Source organism: Haliaeetus leucocephalus, unplaced genomic scaffold (assembly GCF_000737465.1).
Source record: "Haliaeetus leucocephalus isolate CR32 unplaced genomic scaffold, Haliaeetus_leucocephalus-4.0 Scaffold339, whole genome shotgun sequence".
Classification (NCBI taxonomy): Eukaryota; Metazoa; Chordata; class Aves; order Accipitriformes; family Accipitridae; genus Haliaeetus; species Haliaeetus leucocephalus.
This window is the reverse complement of record NW_010972775.1, coordinates 16,783,983-16,804,527: the sequence shown is the minus strand read 5'-3', so window position 1 is coordinate 16,804,527 and position 20,545 is coordinate 16,783,983. Positions and strand designations below refer to the sequence as shown.

Here is a 20,545-nt window from a genome sequence, read left to right as displayed (position 1 = left end):
CCAGCCAACTCCTTAACCACCAAGTGACCAATCTGTCAAATCCATGTGTTTAATTTAGAGACAAGGATGTTGTGCAGGACAGTGTTAAAGGCTTTGCACAAGTGCAGGTAGATGATATCCATAGCAATTCTCTTATCCACCAACAGTGTAACCCCGCCATAGAAGGCCACCAAATTTGTCAGGCATGACCTGCCCTTAGTGAAGCTATGTTGGCTGTCACCAGTCACCTCCTTGTTTTCCATGTGCCTTATAGCATAGTTTCTGGGAGGATCAGCTCCATGATCCTGCTGAGCAAGAGGTTAGACTAACTGGCCTGTAGTTCCCTGGGTCTTCCTTTTTTCCCTTTTTGAAAGTGGGAGTTATGTTTCCCCTTTTCCAGGCAGTGGGAACTTCACTGTACTGCCACAATTACTCAAATATGACAGACAGGGTCTTTGCAACTTCATCTGCCAGTTCCCTCAGGACTTGTGGTTGCATCTCATCAAGTGCCATGGACTTGTGCACCTTCAGGTTCCTCAGATGGTCTCGAACCTGATCTTCTCCTACAGTGGGCGGTTCTTCGTTCTCCCAGTCCCTGCTTTTGCCTTCTGTGACTTGGGTGGTGTGGCTGGAGCACTTGCCGGTGAAGACCGAGGCAAAAAAAGTCATTGAGTACCTCAGCATTCTCCATGTCCCAGGTAACCAGTTCTCCCATTTCCTTCTGGAGAGGACCCACATTTTTGCTAGTCTTCTTTTTATCACTGACGTACCTATAGAAGCTTTTCTTGTTGCCTTTGACATCCCTGGCCAGATTTAATTCTGTCAGAGCTTTAGCTTTCCTAACCTGATCCCTGGCTGCTTGGACAATTTCTCTGCATTCCTCACAGGCTACCTGTCCTTGCTTCCACCCTCTGTAGGCTTCCTTTTTGTGTGACAGACGGACCCCATCAGCCCCCAGTAGACCAGATTTCTCAAAGCAAGTCCTATGGTCTAAGTAGCCGAACTCCTGGCTCTGGCACCAGTCCTGTAACTATTTGTTGATTCACCAGATTCGACTAACCCTTTCAAACCCCTTCCCTTTGACCAGGAGGATTGATGAAAAAACTACCTGCACTCCAGAGTCCCTTACCACTGCTCCCAGGGCTCTGTAATCCTTCTTGATTCTCCTCAGACTGTTCCTGGCTGTATTGCTGGTGCCCACATGAAACAACAGCAGCAGGTAATAGTTGGTGGACTGTACAAGGCTTGGCAGTCTCTCGGTGACATCCCCGACAGGAGCCCCTGGTAGCAGCACACCTCTCTAGAGAGTGCGTCAGGTCAGCAGATGGGTGCCTCCGTACCTCCCAGAAGAGAGTCACCTACTACTATCACTTAGTGGCACTGGTTGTTACACGGGGAGCAGAAAGGGCTGCCTTACTCGGCTCCAGTGTCTCTCCTGATGTGACAGGTCCTTCCTCTTCAGTCTGCAGGCAGTGAAGCAGTTCTGCAAGGGCACTTCAGGCTTTGGGGGAAGTCTCTTCCTCCTGCAGGTCCTTGCCGTTGCAAGCTTCCATTCTTGTGCATTATTGCCCCCCCAGCCTCTTCCCTGTGTGCCAGTGGGGGAGTTTTTGGCTGTTTGGCCGTGGGCCCACTGAAGACTGTGCTCGGAACCAGCTATCTAACTCCTTCTCAGCCTCCCTGATGTTACGCAGCCTTCTCACCGCCTCCTGCAGCTCAGCCACATGCTGCAGGAGGTCCTCCACCTGGGCACACCTTTTGCAGGCAGCTCTGCTGCCTGTCCCTGCCCCAGGAGAAAGGTCTAGGCTCTTCCTGCAGTCTGAGGTCTGCACTGCAGCTTCTCCCTTCAGCAGGTCCGTCTGGGTAGAGGCATTGGCCACCACTGGGGTAGATGGTGCAGACCTGCCAGCCGGAGCTGCAGCCTTTGCACTCAGACGACTATCCACCATTCTGCCCAATCCTTTGCTATCTGATGGCTGGGAGGAGGGCAACAAGCTTAATACTCTTTGCCCAGCCCCAGGCGTCAGCATTCCTTGCTGTTCCCCATCCTGCTGAAATAGTGAAGGCATCAGGACCTCCCATCTCAGGCTGCTGATCACTTGTTTCAACACCATTCCTGATCCAGTAAAGTCAGTGGAAACTTAAGAGATGTTCTCACCGCAGATGCTGGCAACCCACGCTGGCTTTGGGCACATGAACATAAGGGAAAACAAAAAAGGGTGGCGATATGAACACACCCAAGCTGGCTCTGCTCAAGGTCTGGAAACCATCTCTGCATAGAAATTTGCATTCACATGACAGGGATAATAGACACCGCAGCTGAACCACTGCTGAGAAGTAGGGTGTTATTAGCTTGGCTGTTGCTGCATGTGCCTATGCTGTTTCTAGGCCAGCACTGGAAAATCTGCAAGTTACTGTACTGGTGCCACGACGAGTTTGCAGCTCGGATCTATGCCTCACTGGTTGAAAAATTAATTTTATATTCTAGTGACCAGCTCTGAGATTATTGACACAATCCAAATTAAGCACACATTCAAGGTCAGGATTTTCAGGGGCCTGAGTAGAAAGGGTATTACTCTGTGCAGCCAGAGAAACAGCACACCGCACTCCTGCTCGAGGCAAGACACGTATTTTTGGCAACCCCTCCTCTCTAGCACCATGCAGAAAACTCTTCTGCCATCTCTTGTACCCCACTGTACATCTCTCCACATTTCAGTAGTTGAAGCATCCTGTGCCACTTGCCCTCAGCCAACGCAGGGCACAAAGCAAGTGTATCTGGGTCACCCTTTGCGGGTTACGCAGCTATGCCACAAACACAGCAATGCTATATGCTGTTGCACATTGCAAACGGAGCAAAGAGCAGTCGGCACCCACAGAAGATATCCTGTTTGGTCAGAAGTTGATACACCAGTGCAAAGCCACAGTTTGTTTCAAAGTAGCTTAAAACAGAAAAAAACCCCTCACGTGCCTCTCAAAGTTAAACAAGTGTATTTTCCACTACTCTAGTGAAACTGGGATCCATACTGATCAAATATGCGACATAAAAACCTGACCTCTAATCCAGGCAATCATTGCAGCAATCAGCAAGGCAACTGGGCTGTCGTTATCTTCCCCATTTGTTTCTTAAGGATCCTGCATGGGACACAAGGGACTGACCCCCTTTCCCTGCCTCCCCTGAGGAAGAGAAGGAACACTGCCCCATTTAGAGAGGTGTGAACAAAAAGAGCGTCAGGGGTGTTATTTGCAACTACCCCCTCACATCCATCATGGAAAGTTAGCGTGAGTCACCGACAGCTCAAAATAGACCCAGGTACAGAGCACCAGGCCACACCGAACTTCCTAGTAAAACTTGAAAGGCTTTTTCTGCTGCTCTGCAACAGATGTGCACCATGGCCGAGATCTGCATTTTGTTAACCTTTTGAAGTCCCAACATATGGTGATATTATCACAACTGCAGACTGATTGTCCACACAAGCTTTCTGCCTCCAAGTCTGCTGCTGTTCAAGATTCACCTCACTGTGGGAAGGCAGGTAGTATTTCAGTCTCTGACAAGTTATCTACATAAATACATCCCATGCCAGAATCCATTTGTAGCCTACACTGCTCTTTAGTAGCACACAAACAACAAAGCTAGTGGATATGTGAATCCTTATTTATTTTTAAATGTTATGTCATTTTCACTGGCAGCAAAATAATGCATCATAAGCATACTAAGAAGCACAGACCTCAACCCTGTAACCGTATTTTTGCGTGCTTTAAAAACTGTAGCACAGAACAGTGCCGCCGGCACATTTCAAACCCGGAGGATGAAGAATTCCACGTGGAATAAGTGCACAGCAGCCGGGGCTCGTGAGCAGGGGCAGCCACTTAGCTCTGTCAAAGTAAACAGCCAAGGGAAAGCAGCCAGAGCATCTTTGACACATTCAGAGATGGATCTCCTTTTTTTCCTGTGGCTGGCAAGTAGGTGTACAAAGCCAGATGAAGAAGAATTTAAATTGTATATAACTCAGATGTAGGCTCCTACAGCATCAAAGGCACTCTTGGCCATATAAAGGACTGGCAACAAGATTCATACATGGGTCCGGGACTCTGTAAACAGGGCACCATCGCCCAAGGTTCACTTCCAGTGGCAAAGAGGAGATGAAACTCATGTCTCTGGAAGACTGTTAACAGGAAAAAAGTCCCTTCCTAAGTACTATCAAAGCACTGGAGAGGCAGGATTGTAAGCTGTCACACTGCAACACCCTCACTTCTCCGCCTCCCCAAATCAATGCAAGTTTGCTTGTTTACCTAGTAAAATACTTCCTAACACAACACTTTTATGCCTGCAGAGAAGGCTTTCTACTATAAACAGGGCTACTTACCACAGCAGAAACCATAACGCAAGCCTGGCAAGAAAACCTGTCATGCAAGGGACTTCATGTTATCTTAATTTATGAACAAGAGCTGAATTCAGGGCTAAGGGTTGCATCCGAGTTATGCCACAGTGCAGATCAAGAAGAGAGGCCTGTGGAGCTGGTTGCAGAAGCAGTCCCAGCTGCCAGGCACGAACCAGGGCAGAAGTGACACAGGCAGGACACTCTGAAGCAGCATTAATAAAAGCTTTGATGGAAGCTGAATTCAGTTTTCACGGTTGGAGGACAACAGTGATTATATAAAGGCTATATACTGAGAGAGGAGGTTTTCTGACAAGTCCTACTACTTTTCTCCTCATCTGCTCTGGCTCTGCTGATATCTCTCGTACTCCACTCCCTACCCAGCAGCAAGGATGCCTGGCTACAACAAATGGGAACTCAGCTTTGGGAGAAGTTAGAGGCATTTCTCATCAACCAGTACATGAAACGCTTTAATTTAGTAAGCCTTGGGAGGAAGGAAGCCATTTAAAAGGGAACCAACAAAATGGCCACATTGTATTGTGATTCATAACAACTCATAAAAGAAACACCAAATTACTGTAAGCATCTGCAGGTGGAATTAGGGTCTCTCTACCACTTAACTAACAACACCCCGAGCTTGTCCCAAAGCTACATGAGCTGCTTGCTTATCCCCATCTCACACCCTGCAGCCCACACAAGAGCTGTCCGTGTCATCCTGCTTATTTGCCAAGTAACACCCTCCTACAAAGCTGTTCACAAACGACTCATTTCTCCTTCCACGTTGTCTCTGTGCAGAGCCAAGGGTACGAACAGGAGCTGCGTGCCGGCTGCTGCTGAACTTCCCGTTGAAGAATGGGGCAGGTTGGGGGGTGAGCACGGGGGGCTCATGGTGTAAACAGACAAGCCAGGGCTTGAAGGTGATCTTAAATCTATTCCCATCTGAGAACCTGGTTATTATCTCAGCATTTCCTGTGTGAAGAATGGTGGGGTGGAAGTTGTAAAGGGCAGACTTGTGACATTTGCATGTTTAAGTTTGGCAGTCCTGAGTGCAACACAAGCCATGCAACTTTATATCCTGTACCATCGTCTCATCTCCCCATTTTGCCACTTCTCAAAGGCAGCAAGCCTCTTTCCTCCTGAACAGAAGGCAATTTACAAGTGTCTTTTAAAATAACACACACAAAATAACACATAGGGAATAAAAAGATTCTTACAGTTGAAGAAAAATTAAACGGGAGATCTAGCTAGAACTTGCGGACTTGTCATAATCTCACTTGTCTCAATGTGTCCCCTGTAAAATGGAGATACAGGCAACGAGATGTCTCACCAGATGATGGGAGCTCTGGTCCTTAGGATCCACTGTGAAGCGAGCTATCAAAAAGCCAATGAACAAATGCATCTGCTGTGGCTGTACACAACAAATGGCTGAATTTCACCCCTGTGTCTGCAGGATTAACAATAACCCGTGTCAGAGACAGGCACCGAACAGCAGCTGACGGGATCCCTTCACTGTAGAATCACCAGACCCTGCAAAAATTCAGCTAGCACATTCAAGGAAAACAGAAGTCACCACCTCTTCTACTTACCTACCAGAGTCTGACATGAGCAAAAGCACAATGCAAGAGAGGTTCCCATGGAGGACCACTGCTCCTACAGCAGGGGCACACCAAATTCTGGGAAGAATCCAGAATTCAGGCACTGCAGAGTAGCAATGGTTTCGCCTTCAATGTTTAACACCAGGACAGAGACATTCACTAACCAATTAGCGCAGCCAACATGAGTGCTATCTCTTTCCTCCTTGTACTTTCCCAACCTCTGGTTTCTCTTAACCTGATTTTGCAGGTGCATGACAGACCAGCCAGGACAAAAGCTGCACACATGGCTGCAGTATTCCCACCAACACGCATCTGTCATCTCCCAGTGCATTGCTCAAAGCCATATAAAGCTTCGCTGGGAGATAAACAGCAAGCAAGGGAAATGAAAGCCATATGCATGAAACCAAGCAAGACAAAGCCCCTGATATGTCAGCAAAGTGGCCCATGCAGCCTCTGAGCATGGGTTTCTCAAACTGGGAGATGACATTAGTGGACTTGTGACGGAGAATAGGGATGAGTCCAGTCCAGATTGCAAGGGGAAAGCTGGAAAACTGGTGCTTGCATTAGCCTGTCTGCAGGTTACGTTAACTGAGAGGATTTTACCAGTGGAAAGATCATTCTTCATCCAGTCTCACTACCTGCTATGCTAGATCTTTTGTCTTCTTTAACCCAAGCCAATTAAAGTTTTCCTCACAGCTCCATGCCCATTTTCTTCCCATTGCACATATCCTCTGCAGCCATTCCAAATCCCATGTTTTCATCTCCTTCCACAGTTCTTCACTCATCCTTCGCAGACAGCTTCTACATGAAGTTCATTCTCTTTATACTCAGCTTCTCGCTGGTTCCCACCTCCCCAAGGCACTAATTACAATACAGTTTATTAGCCAGGCACGTAACATTTAAACTCTAAATTTGGCCTGCTTTGAATGAAGCTAGACACCACTGAAGCAGTCCACTGCAGTGCATAACAGGGAAGGAGATTTTTCAAAAGCACTTTAGTGGCTTTGGAGCAAGAGTCCCATTTTGAAAGAGACACTTAGAGTAAGTCACTTTTGTCAATGAGAGTATGGCTCAGAAAGCATCTTTGAAAAATAATACCCTCAGGCTCTTTTAAAATCCATCACTACCAAAGAGCAAGTAAAGCAGCCCCGAGTAGTCTTCTCCTATGAAGGCTCAAAAAACAAAGGGCTAGATGCTTCAACCCTGTAGTTTCAGGCAGGTGTGAAGGAAGCTGTGATACCATTCAGCTGGCAACAAGGCTGCATCATAGCCTAGGGAGAAGCCTCACAGATCAGCCACAGGTAGGATAACACGAAATTACTAGTCCATTAATTCATTTAATTCAACTTGTTATGGTAGCTGATACAGACCTGGTTCAGGGTCCAAGCCAAGGTGCCTCTTTCATTCCAGTTACCGTCATTGTAGCAGCTGAGTGCCCATCATCCCAGCCTACAAGATGCCCATGAAGCCAGATAATACCACAGCTAGCACATTTGCTGATGGAAAGAAAAAGCCCAAAGAAGGGCTTGGGAAGTCCACGACAAAGCAAGGAAATGAGCCCAAACATCCCTAGTCTGCATCTTCACCAGAAAATACAAATAGTAGTTGTGTCTCAGCCAACAAGCATTATCCCATGGGCAAAGCTGTCCACTCCCAAGTCTGCCACATGTCACATTGTCCAAACACGAATAAAACCAGATTTTTCTGGGCACGAACATTAGTCTTGACTGATGAAGGGAGTCAGTTTGGACATGACAACTCTGGACAGCCAGCTGCAAAGTAAAAGCCTGGCTTGAAAACATTACCCATGTGTGGCAGGAATGTTCTTCCATCCCTGCCAAGATGCCACCATCAACAGAATCTGCCTAGCCAATACTGGCTCAGAGGAAACAAGTTGCTGTTCCCCCATCATTTAATCTCTCACTTGCATGAGCAGCAGGGACGAGGGAGAGGGCAGGGAAATACAGTGACATGGACTGCTGGAAACACTCGATGAACTTAGTTTTTCATGATGCTGTCTGGATACCAAGAGTTCTGAGTGTAATCAGGATGCTGAGAACCAAATTGAAAGTGTCTGAATCTACACACTGTGCACCATAGGGGGTAAATAAAGGAGAAAGCAAAGGTTATTTTAGTTTCAACTTGCACTTCCAGTGCAGCAAAGTTCTGTGCATCTCTTAAAGACCCCATACCTTGAAGCTTCAGTGCAATGCCTAACAGAAATCCATAACGTTTTGGTCAAATTCAACATTGGAGTAACCAGACACACTCCATTCATGCCAAAAGGCACTGTTAGCACTTTGCCACAGGCCATTTGCAGAACATTTTTGTTTGTTTTGGTCATCCACCCCCCAAACAGTAACTCTATCTCAGAGCAAGTCATTTTGAAGATGGGGACGCAGAAGTATTGAGCTGGGACATTACAGGAGAGCCTGGAAAAAAGCTTCCAGACATGAGACCATACAACCTTATACTGATTCCTAGACTCACTGTGGCTTCTACAAGAAAGAAATCCAATTCATTGAAGCCATATGACTATTTGCTGCAGCCCCACTTGAAGCTTCTTATGTAAAAAGAACTCTCCAAGAAGTTAAATTCTGCCTTCCTACCTCCATCCCAAACTCTCCCACTCTCCCTCCCTTGACTCAAAATCCCAGCTGTGCAGAGTCCACAACTGGTTTCAAGCCCTGACCCTGAGGAAATAAAATAAAAATCTTGTGTCCTGGATGAAAACAAGCCAGTTTCTCCTGCCAGTCACCCTCTCATCCCAGCAATGCAGTGAAAGCAGAGAGAACTTTGGAATCAGATTTACCTCCAAGTTGTTACCCGGCTAACCAGTTGCTCACTGGATATCTGCCCACAGAATACCAATGATGGACCTCATTAACGTGGGAGCATCTTGAAAACTCAGATAGCGACAAGGGACTCTGGGCACTGTTCAGAGATATACTTCAAGAGTTTGCAATTTGAAAACGTCACAGAACTGATTCTAGAGGCTGCATCCAATATTTCCCAAGAGTCATTATACACAACTACAGTAATTCATTAGGGATCTATTTAAATAAGAAGGCAAAATAAAAATTCTGGCAAAAAGCTTGTCCAGCATTGAATTAAGCTGAATGATTCACATCAATAAATGCCATCTCAGCTACAAGAGGCTACACCATAAGCCCCAAATGCTTCCACAAGACACAGCAAGAAGAGATTTGAAACTTCTGCCTTCTTGGTAAGAGCTAGCACTGAGATTAAGAGCAACACAGCAGCCTTGATGCATCCTAATCCACAGAAAACACTGGACTTCTGTATAGGGCCAGCATTTGAGAAAGCTTGTACAGTTGCGCCAAATGACACAGCAAACCCACAAAGCTGTGCCTCTAGCACATGGTTTGCTAGCGTGGCTTAACTTCAATAGCCATCGAATAACTCCCAAGCTGTTTTTGGAATCCATTCATTCACAGAGAGATTTGCCAATGCAGAAGTGGCCTCAATTGAGCAAATAAACTCTTGGAAGCAAATGGTTTATCTAGCTCCATGGAATACTTGAAATCCTCCCTTTTCAGCCTTTGCTCTCAAGTTCTTTCAAGTTGGTAGGTTTGAATTCCAAAGACTACGGGAAAGCTTTTCAGTAACCTCAAGCCAGCTCCTTTGATATACAATTTTTTTTAATAGTACCAAATATCACAGATTACAGCAAGAGAAGAAAAAGAAAACAAAACCCAACCTAGACTAGCATCATAGCACTGTGACTCAAGGACTCAAGCTAACCATGTGGTTTTTGACACCACATTTTGACAACAGAAATACAAACATGGGGCCAAAGCACCCCTCTCTAGACCAAAGCCGGAGAACATAAGATGTGGCAGGCTCCTGCAGGAACACAACCGAGCTCAGTGGATGTTCACTGCACTAACCACCTCGGATGAGACTGACTACCCAATCACCAAAACCAGCTGATGCTACAAAACTAACATCACTGCCCTTCACAAACAAGCACCTCTAGACAAGGCATCCCTTCAGCTAAAGCTCCTGACCCTCAGCCAGCAGCTGCGCTGACTTCAGACATAAGGACCTGCATTATAACTAGCCATAGGCAGCAGGAAACAAAGTGTGCATCTCATGCAGAGGCTGAAAGGCCCATTGTAATTAACCGCTCTCGGCCCTGTACGTTGAACAAGACAAAAACAAAACCCACAGTTTTCTTTTGCTGGTAAGCCCTAAAAATGCTGCCCACTATTTCACATAAAGCGCCTATACGCCCAACACTGTCTCTGCCCATCACACAAACCGCAGCACTTGGCAGAGGCTATGGGGAAGGTTAATTCCCACAATAATCAAATTTTACAGACAACGCCTGCAGGACAGAAAGAACGTCACCATGTTTTAGTCCCACAGACGTGTTTCTCCTTCGGCTGAACCTGCTTGCTGCCCAGTGGCACACCACAAAACCCAGCAACTGACCACCAAGTGCAGACAGGATCCAAGCACAGGGAAAACCATTTACCCAATGCCAGCCAACATCTCTGCAACGAGCATGTTGATGCTCAAACATGATTAACGGTTTAGCTCATGGGCGAGGGCGGATGCTCTCCCAGCAGAACGCAGTGAGCAGCCGATGGAGACATGCTCCCAGTGAGCCTGGGAAGAAGGGGTGGGATGGGGGGAAGGTGGTGTTTCAATTTTTGCCTTTGTTTTAAACATTCAAATCTATTTTAATTGGCAATAAAAATTAATCTTTCCCAGGTCAAGTCTGTTTCGCCCCTGACAGTAATTACTAGTCTTTATCTCAATCTACGAGGTTTTTCACCTCATTTTCTGCCCCCACCCTGTTGAGAACGGGAGTGAGAGCGCGGCTGGGTGGGCGTCTGGCTGCAGTCCAAGGTTAACCCACCACAACACCTCACCAAGCAAGGTGGATGCTCTTTAAAAAGAGAAAAGTTAAAGCTTTAAGAACAACTTGGCAAAAATAGCTTTACTAAACCATGACAATGACAGCTCTTCCTGCAGCTCAGAGAAATGATGAGAAGCAAGCCATAGGACTGAAAAACTAGAAAACTAAACTCAAGGTTTTCCTCTTTAAAAATCAAGACCTAGTTACATATTGTTATTTTTCTGTTGTTTCCCAGTTACAGGGAAAGAAAGGATCAACCCCTACTTTGGCATCTCAATACATCATGCAACACTCGAACCGTGTCAGGATGAGAAGTAAGCATGTTTCCAGCAGATGAAAGTCATTAGCGCGGCACAACAAGCAGCAGGACACTACTGGGGGCATTTCTCCTTCATATTTTTCAAAATCTTTTTCTTTTAGTCAGTATTTTTAGCTTCTCTTTTGGAAGCTTCAAATGCTGCCCCTCCTCTCCCTTGACATTTCTCAGTATAGACATGTGTATGTGTACATACAGGTCTGGTATTATTCAGAGGCGAAGGGGACTCGTCCTGCTACTGTACCCCATAAGGCACATGCCAGTCCTCCTGCAGCCTTTCAGAGATTCCCTTCAAGCCAAAGTGTGAGGTTTGGCCCACACTCCAGCATCAAGCAACTCCCGAACAACTCTCTGGTCTACTGCTAATGATGTGCCAAACAGTGTTTGCACGAAGCTGAGGAGAGAAGTGGAAAGAGGTAGCAGCTATTTCACATCCTCCTTTTCAGAAATAAAAAACAAGAACCCCAAAGCAACCTTTCTGCAGCTCTTCCTGTTAAAGTTCCACCAGAAAAAACAAAGACCATCCATTGTTTAACACCACAGGTTGCAATCCTATGAAGTTAACAGTGTTTTCTCACCCCCCTGTTATCCCTTTGGAGAATTAAAGGGATGAAACAAATCTGAAACTACAGAAGACTCAGAACTCTGTCCCGATACAGCAAACATACCCATCACTGCTAGCCTCTGGCCACCCTGCATACAAATGTAGGTGCTCCCTGCTAGTTGAGAGCGTGCAAAGCTCCCATCTAATACAGGTTCCAAGCGGACTCCAGGAAAAATACTTACTTTTCACCTTATATAAATTTATAGAATAATTCATCTGATTTAGTAACATAGAAGGCACCACTACCTGGCACCTCAACTGTAAAGCAATTCCATGTCGTTTCATTGAATTCTTCAGGCATTAAAATGTTAAGTATCACCTTAAAATACATACATACAACATACACTACTAGGCTGTTTCTTATATATTGACCCCAAACCAATGCCGATTTCAATTCAGCCAAAAATCCCCCCCCGGGGGTGGGGGGGGGGGAATATACCACTATATGTTTTAAAAATGAAAAGGGAAACATTTCTGAAAGGTTTCTGTATTCTTCTACACCCACACCCCCACAACTCTTCCCAAACAGCCAAGCTTTCTTTCAGTTTCAGAGTGGGGGGGAGCGGAGGGGGGCGGAAGAATAATAGAGGAAAAAGTTGGATTCAGATGCAAACATCAAAACACCACCCCACCCCACTCCCCCCCAAAAAAACCAACCTTGAAAGCAAATCTGCCATAGTTCCTTCAGAAACCATAATGCTGGGTGAGTCACAAAGACCTTAATACAACTGAATTATCCAGGTTCCTTCAAAAACTTCACTGTCATTTTATGGATCACCATAAAACTGAATTTTAAGTCTTTTTCCACTTTCAGTAAGCTAAGGCATTATAATTATACAGGTGAACAGCATGGTAAGTGTTTTAAAAGGACATTTAAATATTAAAAATAAGACAATTCCAATTCCTTGCCCAGAAAACAGATCATTATGTAGCATGGAAAAACAAATTCTGTGTTCCCACACCTGCCCCTCACAGCCACTTATCTAAAAGTCACTGGGCCTGCGAACATGCAGAAATCATCCATGCAATAGCTGCAGATGCTAAAAAGATTAAGATGTTAAAAAAATACAGGGAAATCAGCTGGCTTCTTGGCAAGGAGAAAGGATACTACCAAGAGAGAGAGGCAACAGAGAGCAAAACCAAAAACCAAACCAAAGCAAATTGGTTTTCTTCTTCCTGAACCATAGAAAATAAATAACAATGACGATAAATATTCAAGCAAACCTGAAATAAAGATTTTGCTTTTATGCCGCAAGCAGTCATCTAAAATTACTGAGTGTGTTCAGGCACTGCTGGAATACGAGCCCCAGTAAAAAGATCTTCAATTTCAATACAATGGGCACTGTGCACCAGCAGAAGGAGGGGGCCCGCCTCACTCACTTCGGTAAGGAATATTTAGGTATCAAAATGCAGAAGCGCATCACGTTCAGAATAAGGCTGGAAAAGAGAAAGTTGCTAACTGGAGAGCTTAAGAAATCTGATTTTAGTTCTGAGGTCTTTCCTCGATTTGCTAAGTGACGAGGGGCAGATCCAGTCATGCCTGTGCTGTAGGTCTTCATCTCTGCTTGATTACAATTGCATCCCCACTTAAAATCTGGGAAAAAGGAATGGTTCCTTTTCTCCATGCTTTGATCCATCCACTCAAACTGAAACATCTTGGATGCAGGGACCATCTCTCTAAACATTACAAAATGCTTCCCACGACAGGGCAGAGCCCTCCCTGCACCGAAGGGAACAAGTGCCAGACACTCCAGGAACTCCCTAAACAGCTTGCTATCGCTATTGATTGTATTGATAGTGTATGAAGCATGGCAGTGTGAACTCTCTACTTAGTGGAGCAGGCAATGCTATTTGCATTGCAGTATGTATCTACAAAGAGACAGAGAGTCTAGTGGTTACTCCAAGGTGACCTGGAGACAGGACTCTTGGGGTTCTAGTCCTGGTTTTGCTGCAGAGTTATAATGAAACCTTGTAAATCAACATCAGTGGCCCATTTTTCTATGCAATAGGAAAAATGAATTCTTCTGAAGTTCACTGGAGCACTTAAAGGAGTTACTACCCAAAGTATTATCATGTGTTTATTTAAACTTCCTTGGATGACGCTTAAAATATATCACTTCGCAGCCTCATCTGGCGTTGATCAGAAGACAAAGCTACACTAATTCATCCAAGCTGCAACCTCACCCACTAAATAGTACGCCATTGTTTAATCTTGCTACCGTGAAGGAATAACTAGAGACCAAGGAGTGTACAAGTAAGGAAACATTTTAGATTATTATACACAGAGGACAAATTCGTTTTGATGAATTGCAGAATAACTCTTTTGAAGCAATAAATTTACACTGCTGTAGCAGAACAGAAGCCGGCTTTTGGTCCTTTACAATACCCTGAAAGCAAGGGAAAAGAAAGCCCATGCAACCTGAGAGACACCCCTTTCTGGGAAACAGGGAATATCCGCTCTCCCTTGCAGAGAAGGAGAGGGATCGCAGTTCAGCGGAGCCTTCTCTGGGACAGGGCCTACTTTACGATTTAAAGAGTCACGCTGCATAAAGTTACTAAGCAAGAACAACACAGACCTTCAGACCAATGTATTCTCTGATCTAATTCAAGATCCCTTTAAACCTCAGCTGCTTTAATACTGCAGGCCATTAAAACTCAGAGAGCTGGTTGTCACATAGGCACACAGCAAATGCTAAAAGAGATTTTGGAAGCGAAGCCTGGCCAAAAGAAATGAGACATTGGTTTTACGATGGATCATAACATTTCTAACAGGCTGCTCTTTCTTTCAGGCCTTACAAATATCACTTGGCCCTTACAGGGACAAGGAAGAACTGCCAAACTTTCTCCTAAAAATAATAAAAAGAATTAAATACTAAAATCAATTAGTCCACACTCTCACACATCAAGTGCATTTTGCCTTTAAATGCATTTAACCAAGAAGGCATCAAACTGTAAGTTTGGATTTACTCTGCAAATGGCACACAGTATATAATATAAGAGATAAACATGTTGTTCTCTCTACACCATTTCATATCTTAGTAGTAGATTAAAAAAAAAACAACTGTAAACCAAAGTATAAATGCCAGTTACTCACAAGCCTTCCTGGTACTCAAAAATCCAACCTACACCTGGATCAGAATTTATATAATTTATATAAAGTCAATGCCACACTCCCGACCCAAGCCCCACAGGAGTCTGAAGGCATCAGAACACAGAGCTGGATCTGGTTTCTCCTCTACTCTACAGTCAGAGACCCGAAAAACATCAAAAGGCTTCTTAGAGAAGAAATATGAATGTAGTCAAAAGAGCTAGTTTAGAATAACTTTCTGTGCAACTCAGCTGCAAAACAAGACAATATTCTCTAATGGGAAAGGCATACTAGAAACAACTTTCCAGAAATAACATTGCCAGCAAAGATATATTAAGGGAAAATGAACTGTAAGCAATAACCAGCCAATGCTTGGCAATCTTCATCCCTACTAAAACATTTATTTTCACTCCTTGGTTTTTTTTTTTCCCCTTAAATACCCCAGTGACAAATAAATTATGAGCATTACAGCTAATTTATTACTCAGCACTGCTGAGGATGGAAATAAAAAAAAAAAAAAAAAAAGGACAGCAGTATTTTAAAGCTGATTCTTATTCTAGGAAAATAAATACTTTAATAAAAACAATAATAAATTCAATGGGGAAAAACTGCTCTTGCAGTTAAGTCACCGGACTGAAGCACCTGAAACTTGGAATGCCCTGCTCTGCCAGACTCTTCTCTGCCCATACCTAAGCCATTCAGGCTCTGCCACTGTTAACCAAGCAAAAGCTTTATCAATAGCTTCAGCAACAAAATCAAGCTTTTAATCTCTGCCTCAGCTTACCCACCTGCAACATCTCTCCCACCCAGTCTACTCAAATAGTAGACTGCAAATAGACTGCAAATACTTAGGGGCAAATTCTGTTGTACAACACCAAGCACAACAGAAACCTTTGAAGCACTGCAGTACTCCTACACTAAAATTGCCTTTAATGACATCCTCCACATGGACCTCTCTACTGACTTGAAGGAGGGTTTGACCGGGTCTGTACAACAGGAGACAACTGCTTTCTGTAACAGGAAAATGGTATTGTATTTATCACATTTAACACAGGAGGGGAAGGGGTTGGCACCAAAGCAACTTAAAAATCCAAGAGCCAAATTCTGCTCTTAATTCCTCCATTCCCTGGTGTCCATCTCACAGGCCCCCCTATTTCTGTTTGTTCCAGCAGGAACCCTTTGATGATTAACTTCTATATTTATCTTTGATACTGACTTTTTTTCCCTGAGTATGGAATTTTTAAATTTTCATTAATATCCCAAACGCCAGTAGCAATAAAACTGAACAGAAGGAGCCTGTCTCAGAGACCACATGTACACGCCCAATCTCACCTGGACTCACAGAGTACGATTTTTACCGCAGGTATGTTAAGAGGGCTTTTGCAAGCTGCAGTCAAACGCTGCTGCACGGGCAAAGCTACAGCCGGGAAGTTAAGTGTGGCTCAAAAGTTTTCATTCAGCAAAACAAGAAACAATTTGGCATTCATTCCCACGCAAACACCAATGCACCCTCCTTGGGAGGGACCAATTATTTTCCTTTCCATCTCATGCTCAGGCTAGTCATCCTCTATCCCTTGATAAAACACATGAATAGCTGCATTCAAAGCTGCAGCAAACAGAGACACGTCAGTAAAGCTCTCTAAAAACAGCTAGCCGGAGCACACCAAATAACTGTATCTCAATGCGCTTCCCATATGCATGCCCTTTATCTAAAGAAGCCCGTGACTTTGGCAGATGTTGGATGCTTGCAACTAGGTCAGTTTGAACCGGAGCGAGCCGAGGCTAAAGGCTAGGGAGAGAAAATTAAATTGCGCTCCTGCTCCACAAACTGTGGCTGTCAAACCGAGAGCTCTTCGCCTTCTGCTAAAGCAATGATTTCACCACTGGCTAGGCAAAAGATTTGACTGGCAGGTTGATGAAATGCCTCAGTGATAAACCATCAGGAGCACTTAGAACATTATTACCAGTTAAAATATTCCAAAATATGATGCACACAGGAATCCAGGGGTGGGGGGTGGACAGGGAGGGAAGTGTTGCCAAGGTATGTGAATCAGCCTTATCGAAATCCTCATCGCTGCATGGCCGGCATGACTGATCACACTGCTGCATTCGCCTGAAAGGCACAAGGCTCCGGCTGGAAAAACAGAGGTTCCAGCCTTTCCCTCTTGGTGCCATCTGCACCAGCAACGCTCGGCTCTTCAATCCATGGACCTACACTGCAGGAGAGTGACCGGGGGTGGGCTTTTAAAAGTTGCTGTGAAAAACCTGAGTAACTTCTGCAGCCCGAATGCCTGCAGACTACAAGCAGCGTTTTCCCCGCTGCCACTGCAGTTGCTGGGAAATTCAAGTTTCCAAAAGCACGCAGGAGTAATTAGATGAAACCAAATAAATGCATACACAAAACCTTACAAGAATATGCAAATAATAGGGTGTATTCAGCAGCCCCAGAAATTAAGGCAGCAGCGCAGGCTTGCATTTGCATAAACTATGCAGGATATGGCACCAAGTCATTTTGGAACATGTGCATTTTGCAAACAGCAAGCACAATAATTGACAAATATTTTGGAACATGACATTGATCAAATGCTCCCTAAAACTTCACATGAAGAACGTCAGAAACACCGTACTAATTAACCAGAGACAACCACTGTTGGCATCCTGAGGTATGTATTTTCACTGCTGAGTTCTGTGGGAAAAGAATTGGACTTTATAGATTTTTATCAGCATTTATTATTTATAAAACCCTGTTGGCAAGCACAATGTTTTATGAACAAATAAAAGTGAATGATCTTTGCTTCAAAACCACATAATGAATGAATGTATGCTTTGTACATATATTCAAGTAGGCGCTACTACTTTATTGTGCAGCGAACATGGAAAAAAGAAGTTTTTACATCTCTAAAAAGAAATAACAATATCCACTTCTAAATGTAGTGACATGAAAGCCAAGCCCAATCAAAACTGAGCTCTTCAATCACTCCTAAGAAGCCAAGCCCCTGCCTTGTTTTCTTAACAAGCTGAGTTTTTGCCCTCATGGTCTCCCTGTGCAGAGCAAGGCAGACAAAAAACGAGGAAACCAACTTGTCGCCGTATAAGGAGAAAAAAGGTTTCTCTTCCTGAGTTACAAATAACTAGGGAAAGTCACACATGTGGCCAAGCAAAGCAGAAGTATGAATACAGTACTCGCTTACTGCTGACAGGCTAAAATTAGTAGTTTATTCAACTGCCCAGAACTACACACAGTGTCCATCCTCCGCAGCATCTCCCTATTTGTCTGTCTTTCTGTTTGCTCTCCGCTTTGTCTCGCCCGCTAATTTGTCCCTCGGGGAACAGCCCGGCACGCCACCGCCGCCGCTGAGCCCAACAGCCCCTGCTCATCCCAGGAGCCCGAGTAAATGAATATCCACTTGCAGTTACACCTGGGCAACTCTGCAGTGCCTCCAATGATTTCACCCCAAGACGGCACGTGAGAACAGCCCTTGGCCCCATGGGACACTCGCTCTGCAAAAATGATTAGGTCCTCCACACTTTCCACCAAGCGTCTTCCCTGCTTCTGCTTTCACTCCCGCATGACACCTGTAAGCGCAGCGCTCATCCAGATTCTCTTTAAGCACAGGTCTACCCTCCAAAGATAATTCCACATTTGCATCTGTTCATTGCATGAAGAGCTGCATGGTATTTGCAATGACGGCAGACAAATTATACAGGGAACGGAGGAACATTTGCCCAGTGCAGCTGGGCCACTGCTTATGCATGCTGGGGATTGTTGTGAGTTTAGTTTTCTTTTTTTCTTCCCCCCACTGACCAGTTGTCTGTTACTGTTTGTGGATCAGGCTGGCCATGGGGGCATGATGTCATGCTGGCCAGGATACAATCCTGGAGAATGGCAGAGGGTAGAGACAGCAGCACCTCAGTCGAGTTAACCCCTCGGAGGAGGGAGGGAGGACGCCGGGAATCAGGACGGCAGAGGTGTTTTCCAGCTGGCGAGGCTGGGGTGCACGAAACGCTCCAAAGGAGCGAGAGGGAGTAAGCGCGCTACTCCGGTACAAAGCACGGCACGAGAGTTGGGGAAAACAGGAAAAGAAATGCTGAACTGGTGAGGAGAGAGCAACGCAAAGGAGTTGGAGGAAAATGCCATACTAGGGACTATTACTGCTGCTCCTACACTCAGACGCTGTAGCAAAGCGTGCCAATATACAGTGCTCGAGCAGATCTATACATTTCCAGCATAGCGGTGCCCGCTGGGTGACATCACCTCAGTGGGCTCTTCCTTGGCCATTACTTTGATGAAGGATTATCCCACACTCATTCATGCTGACAGCTCATTTTGCAAGTAGCTCATCGGAAACAATGTATTTACTTACTAAGGTATTACTCCCATAAAAGAGGCACGTCCCTGTCTGGCTCCCACAAATTAAGCGATATCCACCTATTCTCACATAGGGTGTAGAATTGCTGGATTTATCTCAACAGATGTGATGTAGTTTCCTTTGCAATTAGGAATATGTTCCAAACTAAACTTACATGTTTTATTATACGGAGATGACTGCTAATTTCCAATTCATATTAACAGGGAATATTAACCACGGTTAGTTTAGCCACGTACCTTGAAAAATTATAGATCACGTTCAGTACAAATTTGCATAAGTAGCTTGACACGTGAGAGAGGAGCAGTGCTGAACACCAAATACAAGTATTCCAAATGCGGAGATCTTATACTTACTGTATAATACATTACGTGTATGGCCTCAAAAAGCCTCAGAGATTATGAATACATTTCTTTTCCATGGAAACTATAATTCTGAAATCCAGCAAGCTATTTTGAGAAATTTAAATCAACTACACACTTACATCTGCTGGAAGAAGAACACTTCATTTTCACAGGCTGCCTCTCTCTGTGTATACTCAAAAGGCACCAGCACAGCCGTATGGACATCTTTCCAACTCTTCCGCTACAGTTCTGCCTCTGACACCAGGTCTCACTATGCAGATCCAGCGCAGAGCCTTATTTTGACCGTTCTCTACCTAACACCGAGACTTCGGGGGCTGCTGGGCTTAACACGGCTGCATCGCTTGAAGAGGACACGGAGAAGCAGCGGCGCGGGAGGCACGGAGTAAACGCCCCGTTAGGTGTTCTCGGTGTTTATTCAGTATGAACCGGGCAAGCTGGCATTTGATCCGAGCTACCGGCCAGCTCGGGAAGCAGGAGCGGTGACGAGCCAGCCCGCATGCCCGGCCGTGCGCCGCCCGTTCGGGAGGGGGTCCGGGCACCGGCTGCAGAAGTTGCCGCCGCACACGCGAGAGGGACGGCAGGAGGGGAACCCCTCCGCGCTGCTGAGTCATTTAAGCCGTGGAACGCCGGGTTGGGGTCAAACCCACCCGGGGCGGGGGGGCTGCCCGCCGAGCTGCCCCGGCTGCGAGGAAAACTTCCCCTCCACTTCTGCCGGCGCATCCCCCGCTCCGCGGCTCGCCCCCCGCCCGGCAGCGGCTCGGCTCCGCCGCGCCGGCTCGGCAGGTAACGCGGGGAGGGGGGGGGCGGCTCCGCGGTCCGGCTCGCACTCACCAGGTAGGCTCCCACCGTGCCCTGGGCCAGCATCAGGGCGCACTCGGACACCAGGAAGAGCTGGATGCTGGAGAAGCAGGAGACCTTCCTCCGCCGCCTCCGCTGCCGCGGCGCGCCGGCCCCCGGGAGCTCGCTGCCG

General features: G+C 45.7%; 1 protein-coding gene across 1 annotated transcript in view; it reads right to left on the bottom strand.

The window, feature by feature from the left end:
• Positions 1 to 20,545, bottom strand: part of SLCO3A1 (solute carrier organic anion transporter family, member 3A1) — a 145,878-nt gene that overhangs the window by 125,292 nt on the left and 41 nt on the right. The window contains exon 1 of the mRNA XM_010571993.1: positions 20,407 to 20,545. This exon is cut by the window's right edge and continues 41 nt beyond it. Within this exon, the coding sequence (XP_010570295.1) occupies positions 20,407 to 20,545 (139 nt within the window). The remainder of the gene's footprint in view (positions 1 to 20,406) is intronic.